General features: G+C 36.3%; 1 protein-coding gene across 1 annotated transcript; it reads left to right on the forward strand.

The window, feature by feature from the left end:
- The first annotated feature begins 8,349 nt into the window (after window positions 1-8,349).
- Window positions 8,350-12,316, forward strand: LOC122306169 (glucose-1-phosphate adenylyltransferase small subunit, chloroplastic/amyloplastic). Its single transcript, XM_043118609.1, has 8 exons — window positions 8,350-8,754; window positions 8,848-9,147; window positions 9,538-9,987; window positions 10,499-10,602; window positions 10,721-10,832; window positions 10,980-11,078; window positions 11,288-11,407; window positions 11,972-12,316. Exons 1-8 carry the CDS (start codon window positions 8,467-8,469, stop codon window positions 12,086-12,088), a joined length of 1,590 nt encoding a protein of 529 aa, XP_042974543.1. The 5' UTR covers window positions 8,350-8,466; the 3' UTR covers window positions 12,089-12,316.
- Window positions 12,317-12,824: the final 508 nt, after the last annotated feature.

The following is a 12,824-nucleotide window of genomic DNA, read 5'->3' on the forward strand; positions in this document are numbered from 1 at the left end:
TTAATCTAAAAATATTTCATCTCATTTCCTTCTAAAACTCACTCAAACACAAATATGTATTAATTTCAAATTTTCAACTTTTTCATTTAATCATAATCTAATTATTACAATTTTCCTAAACTTTCAAACAAAACACAAAAAATAATTCAATATTTTCAAATCTCAAAACAAAAAATTATATCAAAAAATTATATTCTAATAATATATTAACTTTATAATATTTTTGTTCAACTTTTTCTTTCTCATTTATCAAAATCTAAAAAAATATCTTAACTCAAACTATTTGACTATTATTTACAAATTTCTCGTTACATATCATTTGCTAAACATCCCTCTTTTTTTTTTTTTTCAAATCAAGCATGCTTAGTATTATATAAAAATTTGAAGTACGAAGAGAGTTCAAGGTAGATCCTTTCCACTATCGATAACAAAATGCATCTAGGAAGGTTTTCGAAAAGTATGTAGTCAAAAACTAGACTGGTTGTTGCTCATTGAGCCACTAGGTGCGCACATCAATTTTGAGTTCAATGGGTTTTTGCTATTTTCCACTTTGAGTTGTCAGAAGATCTACAGGATATCTTTAATGATAGAAGTGATTTGCCAATACGAAGAGAATTCTTTATTTTCAATGGCTGTTATGACTGTTTGAGAATTCTTTGTTGAAACTGAGATGCCATTTGGGAAGTTAAAAGGGTTGTTGAAACTTCGGCCATCATTGGATTTGTGGTTTGAATTTTTGATGCTCTAACCTCCAAAATTTCCCCTCTATGGTCCTTACATATTGCTGAGATTACTGAGAAAGAATCTCTGACTGCAGTGTCAAAGGAGAAGCTTTTGTGATTTTGAGGTCGGTTTCTAACATCCATTTGATTTTTTTGTTTGTCTTCCCATGCATTTTTGTGGGCTTGATAAGTCTGATTTAGTTGTTCTTTTGCTATCTTGAGAGAGAGAATCGTGTTACTGTAGACTATATCATTTCTTTGTTTTTCTTTGTCTCCAAATGAAGTCTATGATAATGAGTGCAAAAAGTTGGAAAGGATGTTTTTCTGAATCTGTTAGTCTCAATTCATTTTCTGGATTTAGAATCTTTTTTATCTAATCTTATATGGAGTATATCGGCAAGTTTCAAGATTTAATGGCCAAGAGCTTTGTTGCCATAAAATTCGATTAATGGGGCACTTTATGAAGAGATGGAATAAGGTTTCTTTAGCAAATTACACAGTGAACACTGTTCAATTTCAAATTTGGGGATGATAGAGGTCAATCTTTTTTGGTTGGGAGCAAATCAATTTCCATAGCATCAACTTATGGTGATCATGAATTTTCAAACTCCAAAGGGACTTGAAAACGAGCAGTGGAAAGTTGTACTGGGCCGTACCTTGATAACTAACTGCTATATGGTAAGTTGTTTTAGCTGTATAGTTCCATTGTGATTCGGGGTCAATTGAGTTTGTCTGGCCACAAGGAGTTAATTAACAAGGGTATTTTTTGGATTTCCAAGATGCTTTCAGGATTAAAAAAAATATATATATGTACTTTTGTAATGTCCCAAGATCTTGGGTTTTCAATTAGCAAATCAGATACTTTTAGTGAGAGGAGAACCTGATTAATTGATTGGATCAGTTTTGGCTTGAAGTTTTCCATTGTAGGAATCCATGGTTCTGTCCAAGCATTAACCAAAAGTCCGTTGTTGATTTGAAAGCATCTTCCTTTCTTGAGAAGGTCTCTTGTTTTTTTTTTTCAATTTCAATTTCCAATCCTTCAGTTTTTTTTCAACTCTATCCAACAATTCTTTGTAGCTCTCTTTTTCTCTGTTGAAATAGGTATAGAGACCAAGGTATTTTATTCTCAATTAGGAGACTTTGTATGGAAGCCACTAAGAGATTGTGGTTTTGATTGCTGAGTTGGTGTTTCTCATGATGAATATAGATGACTTGTTCAGGTTGATTCTTTGCCCTAACCATTGTTGATATTTCTCCAAACTATCGCAAATTACTTAGACGTTCCTTTCACTTGTCTTTGCAAAGATAATCCGCAAAGAGTATACGCAATATTGATGGGCTATTTTTGCTGAGTCTTATTCCTTCAAGAATTCCTTGGGTTTCGACTTTTAATACAATTCTTGATAATGTCTCTGTGATCAGTATGAAGAGAAAATCTGAGATCAGATCTCCTTATTTTAATCACCTCTACGCTTTTAAAGAGGCTTCTTGGTGAGCCGTTTATTAAGATGAAGAAAGTTGCCGTTGTGATGCATTATTTGATTAGATTAATCCATTTTTTACTGTAGCCCAATACTTTCATCACTGCAAAAATGAAATCTTATTCAACAAGATCGAAGGCTTTTTCCATAACGAGCTTTGTGGCTATTAAACCTCTATTCCTTGTTTTCTCTTAAGGTGATGGAACAGTTCATCGACTATTATCTTGTTCTCTTTAATGTTACAGCCAGAGACAAAAGTTGTTTGAAGAGGGAAGATGATGTTGGCTAGAGTGGATTTGAAACAGTTTGTCAAGATTTTTGTGATGATTTTATAAATGACGTTCGTGAGACTGATTGGGAGATATTGGCTCAGAGCACTTGGGTTCTGAATTCTTGGGATGATGGCTATGTTAGTATGAATCATTTGTTTCAAGAGTTTTCACTTCTGAAAAAACTCTAAATCATTGTGATGATCTTTTTTTTTTATGATACTTCAGTAATGCTTGTAGAAGAGTGCTATCATTCCATCTGGGCATTGTGCTTTATGATTTATAATTTGTTTCAAAGCACCAAAGATTCCTTCCTTGCTTGGCATAGCACTAAGAAAGTCATTGTCTTGATCTGAGACATGCTTCTCAAATAAGTTTTCTAGCTGCTCCATAATTTGTGGATTTGAGGAAGTGTAAAGGACCTAAAGTAATCAATAAAAGATGATTCAATAATAGTTGGATCCATTGTCCAATTACTTATTCCTAGTTTGATGGAGTCTATCGCGTTGCTTTTTTTTCGGGATTGTTGCTGATAGATGAAAAAATTGTGTTGAGGTACAAGGATGTAAGCCAAGCAATTCTGGATTTTTGACACCATAAGGTTTACTCACTCTTCATTTCTTTTTGGAGGTTGAATTGAAGAAGCTTCTCTCTCTCTTGGTTGTAAAGATTTGTTGGTTTACATTGGATTTCAAGTAGCTCACTTTCTATTTTCTGAATATTTGCCTTAATTCTCTCCCAAAGTGAGTTTTATTCCATAGCTTGAGAGCTTCTTTTGTTGATTTTATTTTTTTGCATAGTATGAAAGCCGGGTTACCCCTGAATCGTTTGCTCCATGCTTATCTGATTATGATTTGGCTAAGTGGTTCGTGTATCTAGAACTCTTCAAACTTGAATGATGAGACTCTTTGTTGAGTTTTTGTTGTGTGTAGCAAAAGAGGATGATGATCTGAAGTCGAAGAAGCTAGATGTTGCAATGCTGCATCCGGAAAAAGCAAGCACCAATTTTTATTGGCTATTACACAGTCTAATATTTCTTTGATAAGGGCATTGCCATGTCTGTTACTTGACCAAGTGAATTTTGGACTTGTGTATCCAATGTCAATAAGTCCATACTTTTCCATTAGAGGTTTGAGGCCTCCAACTGATTATAAGGGGACTGGATGCCCTCCAAATTTCTTTGATCAATTAAGAAGGTCATTAAAATCAACCATGCAAATCCAAGGACCTAGGAACACTTGATACATTAAATCCAAGTTGCTCCAGAAATTTGCTTTGTATTGCCATTGAACAGGCACATAAACATAAGTAATTAGCCAAGGTTGATGTGGAGGATTTGAGTAAAATAAAATTGAAATTGCATTCATGTTAATATGGACAAGCTCTATTTCTACACTTGGATGTCACAAAAGTAGTAGGCCCCATTTTTTACAAAAAACTAGATAGCTAACAAAATGATGGAAACCTAAGCTATTTACAATAGATAAGGTGCGCTCTGTAGACATCATGGTTTTTGACAAAAACATAACATCCAGGTTATTTTTCTTAATATTAGCCTTTAAACTTCTAATTGCCTTGGATTAAGCTAGATCTCTGCAATTCCAAGCCAATTTCTTCATTCAGATGGGGGAGGCATTTTGAAGTTTGCCTTTCAAGATTTTTCGGACTTTAATGGTGATGGTGACATAGGCCTACTATAAGGTGACATGCAGACCTTATTCTTTGTTTTTTTTTATTTACCTAGTGAGCCTAACTGCATTTCTAGCAAGGTGAGGGCCAATGTAACATTGTCGGGGTGATGATTTGCGGCTGCGTTCATTTCTTGGTGGGGCATTTTAAGATTATGAATATTTTGTGCCTTTTTCTTCAGCGGCTGGATTTCATCTGAGGGAGTTAAAATGCTAGGCCCCTTTGGTGTTAGTGGCTTGAAACTGATTGGTATGGGTGAGACCCTGTTTTATGGGACAAGGATTGAGTCTATTTGGCTCAGGGTTCAGTGGGTAGCTGGGCTTGAAGTGATCGCTGGGCTTAAGCTGCTTCAGGAGTGGTTGAGGGGCTTTAGGGGCTTGAGAGAAAGGTTGGGCTTGAAGGGCTAGTGCTGGTTGTGTTTAAGGAGAAGATGTTTTTAGTTGGTTTATGCAAGAAGAGTGGGTCTTGTCTAACAAAAGATGAAGTGAGAGGGTTGGGCTCACCTATATGGGCTCCAGTTGGTTTGGCCCTATATTTGGCTTGCTATGCTTTGAATCCTTGCATAGTCGAGTATATTTGTCAGCACTGTGCTTTCCATGGGGTGTATCTTCTAGCTGACACTCCAAAGGTATTTGAGATAAATTCCACCTGCTGCATTGTTGCCATCTTATTAGTCAAAATAATCTCTATTCTAGTTGGTGAAAGGGATAAATTTTGTTTGACTGTTGAGTTTGACGTAGTTGAAATGAGTGATGGCCTAATAGGGAAGTAATTGATTTGCTCACTGAACTGTGTGAGGGTAGGTGGCACCTAATTGAATATTGGTGTTGCACTGTAGCTGAACAGTGATTTCAACTCTTGGAACACCATGGCTGGAGTTTTCTTTGCTTGCTCAAAGGAGAATGCCAGCAAAGAAAAGAAGCTACGGAGTTTCGGCTGCCCTTGTGTGTTGCCCATAAAGGTATGTTCTTCTGGATTAAGGACCGATAGATGGATTGTTCTCTATTGTTGGTTGTTTGCTATTAGGATAGCCTTCCCTTTGGATTTCCATGTATGTTGCTTGGTGGCTTGGTTGAGTGGGGTTAGGATGTGCTCATTTGGTTCATGCGTTTCTGGTGTTTGATGAAAGGTCTAAGCAGTGTGTGGGCTCATGTATTCTGCTCGCAGCCAAGGACCGAAATTAAAGCTTGTGGGTGGGATCTTTTGATAGTTAGAGAAGATTTAGGAATGACCAAATCTTCCACATGCATAACAGAAATCTAATAACCTCTCATATTTAAAGGATATCCAAGTCTCTTGATTACCAACTCTTGGTAACATGAATCATTGTTTTAGAGGAAAAGTGACATCAATTTCGACTTTTATTCTGATATATTTTTTGCATGCTATGCCAAAAATTGGGTCTTTTTCTACCTTTACCAGTTTGCCTATAGCTTTCCCTATGTTTGTGGCATTATTTAGGGTCATGTGGCCCAGTAGCAAACCATGGTTTGGACATTGAAAATGGAATGATTAAGGCATATTTCTTGTGAGGTAGAACCTAGAGACCATGGTTTTAGGATTAGGAGGTGACCTTTGAAATCTCATTATGCTTGATTGAGCACTCTAGTTTGTCTTGTGGAGAATGGAAAATGAATAAGAACATATTGGCTTCTAGATCTTCAATGAGAAATTTTGAATGAAGTTCCAGGCTACCTTGATGCTTGAGTGAATAACAAACTTGTTGAGTGGTCTGTTTTCTACTAAACAGTCTACCAGTGCCGTATCTAAAGTTGCGAGTCCAGCGAGAGAATGTGAGAGATCAAAATGTGACGTTCTAGTTAATACTGCTAAAGTTCTAGCTAATACTGCTAAGAGAATAACTTCTAACTAGATTATCCTATAAAGTCTTTTTATCAGAAACCAATAGAGGATAGCCACGTAAGGGCCACATCTTGAAACAACACTCCTATGCTGCAGAAAACCACTATGTCAAGACCCTCTCTCTCTCTCTCTCTCTCTCTCTCTCTCTCTCTCTCTCTCTCTCTCTCATGCAACACGGAAAACCCCTAATGTTGCAAGTGTTGCTTGCAGTACTCTCCTTCAAAGTTCATCCAAGCAAAACATATCCAGTTCATTCGTTCGATTCTCTGCATGTGGTCTCTCTCTGTCTCTGCGTGTCGTCTCTCTCTGGCCACCAATCCATTTCTTGTATTCGATTCTCCGCTTGCCTCTCTCTCTCTCTCTCTCTCCTCACTATCTCCCTCCCAAGCAACTCCATGAAACCAAACCAAATGAAGAAGTGTTACCGTAACTCTAACCCTCCCTCCCTCCCTCCATCCTACATGAAACCAAAACCCATAAAACCATAACCCTCCCTCGACTCCTACGAACCAGAAATTTTTAAAAACAAAGCTCATGTTCATCTTCTTGTTCTAAATCTTCCCATTTCGGTTTTAGATTGCCTCATTGAAAAAGGGAAAAAAAATTTTGGCTTCCCTCATACAGATGTTCATCTTCTTGTTTTAAATTTTTCCATTTCAATTTTAATTTGCCTCACTGAAAAAGGAAAGCAAAATACGACTTCCCCCATACAGAATAAAGATCGAAAATGGTGGCCTACGAACTTGGCGTCCCAGGTTTTGAGGTCATCTATGTTTGCAGTGCTCTATGACCCAAAAGAATCGGATTTTTCTAGTTACTTTAATGTTCGTGAATGAGAGAGAGATGGAAGGAGAGAGAGAAGGTAAATTCGGATATTTTCAATTTGACAGAGTGAGAGAGAGAGAAAAAAAGGGAGGTGGGGTGGGTGTCTTCACAGAAATCTTCTCCTACTTCGCGGCACACCAATTTTGAATTTCTTGCCCTTATATGGCACTGTTTCATTAGTCTCCGTTATTCTACCATTACAGACAAACCGGCCTGAAGTGTTTGTCCTAAACATCCCTCTTGAACAACGAGAAACCATGAGTTTCAATTTTAAGAAAGTTACGTGGCAACATACAAGAAGCGATCACCTCATTACCCCACTGGAGTCAAGCCGGACTTAAACTTCATGCGTAGAAATTAGAAAGTATGGGAGGTGCCGCTGTGAGAAATTTCAGGCTTTACACCTTTCAATCCTGATTTACCATCATAACGTTTCAATAATTTTACAATAGGATTATTAATTATATAAAATTTTATACATAATTACTTTTACATATTTATTTTTATATATTTTATTAATATAATTGATTATATATTAAAAAAATTAATATAACCAATTATATCTTTTAATTATATTGGGTTAAGTTTTTTAAAAGCAAAATATAAAATTCTAAAATTTAAACACAATAATGGTTGACCTGTCAATCTTTTGTTGAGTGATGCAAAGTCGTATTTATCATATCTATTAAAGTATGTTTTATTTTATTAATATGATATTTTACTTTGGTGAAAGTTAAATTACGATTATATACTGAGGTGATTTTAAATATTAAGTGAAAAGTAATATTAAGTATAATCTTTATTTAGAGATTGTAATACAGGTTTAAATAATTTTATTTTAAATTTTTTTTAAAATTATAAAAATTTTTCTATGAAAGGATTTTTTTATCTAATAAAAATTTACATATGCAGTGATTAGTGAGGATTATAAATAGAATTTTTTTTAATAGTAATAAAAAATAATAATAAAATAAAAAATAATTATAAAAAAAATAATATAATAATTAATAATAGTGAAATATTCTCAGAATATTATAATATTCAAACTAATCCGATTACGTTTGGATAATAAAGTATTTTTATTTTTAAAATGTGAAAAAAGTGATTTTAATAATCTAATTGGAGTAATGTTACATATAATTATTTTTATATATTTTTTTATATATTTTATTATTGTGATTAGCTATATTAATTATTATTTTAATATATAATTAATTATATTAATAAAATACATAAATAAATATGTAAAAATGACTACATATTTATAAAAAATAATAAAATAATAATAATAAATATCCAAACACGTCCTACAGATTAGACAGATTGGAATTGGGAGGACACCTGTCCCTCCCGTGACTCGTCCAATACATTTAAAAATAAAAAATACAAAGGTGACCCATAGTTGCGTAATGCGAAGGGAAACGAGCGGCCTTAACGATTCCCGAGCCCGCATCCACGTCTGCCTCCCTAAAAGTAATATAATAGCTAGGCACAAACTGGTCAAGTTATTCATTATAGAGGGTCCCAGTCTCCACCATACTCCCCGGCTACTCAGTTGAGTTCACAGCCACATCTCATCAAACTCCTCTGCTTCTTCTTCACTCTCTTCACGTTATAATGGCGTCCATGGCTGCCACCGTAGTCCATACACTACCATGCTCCAATCGATCCAACGCTTCTTTATCCTCTTCCACATCCTCCTCTCATGAGGGCCGTATGAGCAAAGCCGCGACTCTCTCATTCTCCGCTTCTCGTCTCTGCTCCGGCGACATCAAGACCGCTGCTTTTGGAGCCCTCCGTCGCCACACTACAAATCACCCCAACCCCACTCCCCACGTCGTCTCTCCCAAAGCCGTTTCAGATTCCAAAAACTCTCAGACTTGTCTCGACCCCGACGCCAGCAGAGTCAGCCCCTCTCTCTCTCTCTCTCTCTCTCGATTGTTTTACTCATTAACTCAACTGATTGATTTTTTAATTATCAAATCATGTAATATTTAGAGTGTTCTGGGGATAATACTCGGAGGCGGAGCTGGGACCCGGCTGTATCCGCTGACGAAGAAGCGTGCGAAGCCGGCGGTTCCTCTTGGGGCCAACTACAGGCTGATTGATATCCCCGTCAGCAACTGCCTCAACAGCAACATCTCCAAGATCTATGTGCTCACACAGTTCAATTCCGCCTCTCTCAACCGCCACCTCTCCCGGGCCTATGCCAGCAACGTCATGGGGGGTTACAAGAACGAGGGCTTTGTTGAGGTTCTCGCTGCCCAGCAGAGCCCCGAGAATCCTAATTGGTTCCAGGTTTCTCTTTCAAACTCACCTTCCTTTCATTTTTCAACATAACGTGTACACTTACAAGCGCGCGACTGTTTTAGTCTTTCATCCAGTAGCAGTAGGCCAGCGAATGGATAATATGAACTGATTATTGCATTTAAATCCATGTTGAGTGTGATTATGACAATTATAAGTGCAAGTGAATGGTTGATATAACTTAAACCCTTAAAATGATTCGAGAGACTCTTATCACCCCCTCATAATATCAGATTTAATATTAAAGTTAGCTCCTAAGATTTTATTTATATTTTATCTAGCTTTTGTTTGTTTTGTATTTTTACCTCAATGATCAAAGTTTTGGGTCTTTCTTTTTATTTTTTTGGTATTAACCTTTCGAATTACATACAATGCATAAAGGGTACTGCTGATGCCGTAAGGCAGTACTTGTGGCTGTTTGAGGAGCACAACGTGTTGGAATTCCTTATTCTTGCCGGTGACCATTTGTACCGGATGGATTATGAGAGGTTTATACAAGCACACAGAGAGACTGATGCCGATATCACTGTGGCTGCACTGCCCATGGATGAAAAGCGTGCCACCGCATTTGGTTTGATGAAGATTGATGAAGAAGGCCGCATTGTTGAGTTTGCTGAGAAACCCAAAGGAGACCAACTCAAAGCCATGAGGGTTGATACAACTATTTTGGGTCTGGACGATGAGAGAGCAAAGGAGATGCCTTACATCGCTAGTATGGGTATTTATGTTGTCAGCAAAAATGTCATGTTGGATCTGCTTCGAGACAAGTTCCCTGGAGCCAATGATTTCGGAAGCGAAGTTATTCCTGGTGCGACTTCCATTGGGATGAGAGTATGTATCATCCTTTTGTTTTAATCTAGTCATTCTTCTTTCTTAAATTGAATCAATGAAGAGGTGGTTGTTTATTTTCCAATTTATCCGTGCTGAAGCCATCCTACTTTGACGCATGTATTATGTATGCATGATATTATACGGCATGGCAGATAGGCTTGCATATACTGCATAAGTAAGGAAACATGCAGTTAGAAGCATTTGTGGGTTGTCTTGCCGTGTGTACCCCTTTGGAGATAAAAACCTTTTGGTATTTTCCCAGGTTCTAGTGAATTCTATGGTATCAGCAATATGGGCTACATCAATAGCCTCATAATTCATGGCCGCTATCATCTCATTCTAGAAAATGAGAGCAAATGTGTGATTTCAAAACTTTGGCATAACAAATTGATGCATCATCGCTTGCTGATGGTTTTTCAATCTGAATATTTTTTCTCCACTTTTTGCTTTGACTTCTACGGAATCGCAACTCCCAGAGGATTAATTGTGTCTTGCTTCTTTGCCTCTATAGGTGCAAGCTTACTTGTATGATGGTTATTGGGAAGATATTGGTACGATTGAGGCTTTCTATAATGCAAATTTGGGGATCACAAAAAAACCAGTGCCAGATTTTAGGTTTTTCTTCTACTAATATTGTTTATGGATATCGTGATTTTCTTTTGGTATTTTACATATGATAGATAACCCATATGAATTGTCATATGTCTGTATCGTTTTGGACTTTCTATTCCAGCTTCTATGATCGTTCATCTCCCATTTACACCCAACCACGGTATTTGCCTCCATCCAAAATGCTTGATGCTGATGTAACGGACAGCGTCATTGGTGAGGGTTGTGTAATAAAGGTACGATATTGAAAGGTTATGTTTGCAACCTACTTACAGTTTGTGCCTTGGTTGTTTATTGTATCACATACTTGTCTGTTTGCCTCTTCAATGTTTGAAAAAACTTCAAAATCTGGTTGTGACCAAATAATGTACACTCCTATGCAGAACTGCAAAATTCACCATTCTGTGGTTGGGCTTCGGTCTTGTATATCAGAGGGTGCAGTCATTGAAGACACACTATTGATGGGAGCTGATTACTATGAGGTAATACCTGGTAAAAGGGTTTTTGACCTGTTTTTTTCTTCTTTTTTTTGAAGTGGTGATGTGATATTATTTTCCATTTTTATTTTGTGTGTATATTGGGATAAGTAGCTAAGCATTTAAACGTTGGGCTGGGTCTGCTAACATTGTAGTTGAATGGATTTTGGTGTTGAACTGATTCTGATTGTTAATTTGTTATTGTTTTCCTCCAGACGGATGCTGACAGGAGGTTCCTGGCTGCAAAGGGTAGTGTTCCAATAGGTATTGGCAAGAGCTCCCACATTAAAAGAGCTATAATTGACAAGAATGCTCGGATTGGGGACAATGTGAAGGTTGGGATCTTTTCAGCTTAACTTACCATCAATCTTTTAATTTGTTTCTACTATGAAGTCTCATGGCTGTTCTTATGCATCTTTTCACTTTATTTTTTGGGGAAGCAAGCCAAAGCTTAATTTGATGTCTGTTTTAAATTGGCTGTCTGTTTATCATCATCATCATCATTATTATTTAACCTGGTCCTTGGAGTTCATGGTTAGTCTCAGCTGAAAAGACACCAGAATTATTGAAAGTGAGAATGAAACATCAAAATTTACCCAGTTTTCAATTGTTATGCAAAGGAGAATTTTTCTAGTGACGGAAACTTGCACACATCTCTCTTCAGAATTTCCGCTTGCGTACTGTATGCAATGTTATGCTTGTCATGTTTGCTGATTAACCTTTACCTCTTCTATTTTCTTTCTTACCTTTTTCTTTCTTCTTTTTATTTTTTAATTCTTGCTTTCTTTTTTGGTCGGTGCCTTAAGCCCTTAGAGATGAATATATATATATACACACACATATATGTATGTATATATATTAGTTAATTTGATTTCAACATGTGTTATAAATATTTTCAGATTATTAATGGGGACAATGTGCAAGAAGCAGCAAGGGAAACGGATGGCTATTTCATTAAGAGTGGGATTGTCACGGTGATCAAGGACGCCTTGATTCCAAGTGGAACCGTAATCTAGAAACACTATTTTACCTGTTCCTGCCGACTATGGAAGCTTCTCCCTAGATGTTGGTTTGACAAGCTGTTATAGGAAAGTCTACTTCCTCCTGAGGTTGATGTTTTCTGATTATGATGTATATTTGCCGGTAGTATATTGTAATTTAATAGAGGAAGAGACCTCAAGGTTACTCCGTTTTTTGTACTCGAATAAGAAGCTCGTCGATACAAGCCTCCATGTTCCCCTTTACATCTTATCTACGACAAACACCTATATGATAAAGTCTATTGCTGTTTCTTCGAGGGTTTGCGGGAATGAGCAGGCCGGATATTATAATAATATACTGAATGAAACAAACTGTAAGGTATATAAAACCTTTCATTAGATGAATAAGTAAATGGTACCTTTTCACTAGATGATAATGGATGAAACGGTACGAGAACTGGTGAAAATACTCTTATCCCCAAATTGTCATCTTTTTATCACGTGGTTTTCAAAATTCTACTTTATAGGTTTTAGACTAAGTTTTGAAATCCGTTCTGGAGACCATTCCGGTTGAGGCACTGGAACGGAATATTTCGGTATCGGTACGTTTCGGTGTACCGTTTCGGGATTAATTATATATTATATATAAATATTTATATGTATATATAAATTAATAATTAATAAAATAAATACATATATATGTAAGTGTGTGATATGTATATGTGTATATATATAGAAGAATTAAAGATTTATAAAATGAATATATATTGAA

Source organism: Carya illinoinensis, chromosome 4 (genome assembly GCF_018687715.1).
Source record: "Carya illinoinensis cultivar Pawnee chromosome 4, C.illinoinensisPawnee_v1, whole genome shotgun sequence".
NCBI lineage: Eukaryota > Viridiplantae > Streptophyta > Magnoliopsida > Fagales > Juglandaceae > Carya > Carya illinoinensis.

Coding starts and splice junctions, on each gene's coding strand:
- LOC122306169 (XM_043118609.1), top strand. CDS start 8,467: ATGGCGTCCATGGCTGCCACCGTAGTCCATACACTACCATGCTCCAAT. Junction 10,603..10,720: donor AAACCAGTGCCAGATTTTAG/GTTTTTCTTCTA, acceptor TTTCTATTCCAG/CTTCTATGATCGTTCATCTC. Junction 10,833..10,979: donor GTGAGGGTTGTGTAATAAAG/GTACGATATTGA, acceptor ACTCCTATGCAG/AACTGCAAAATTCACCATTC.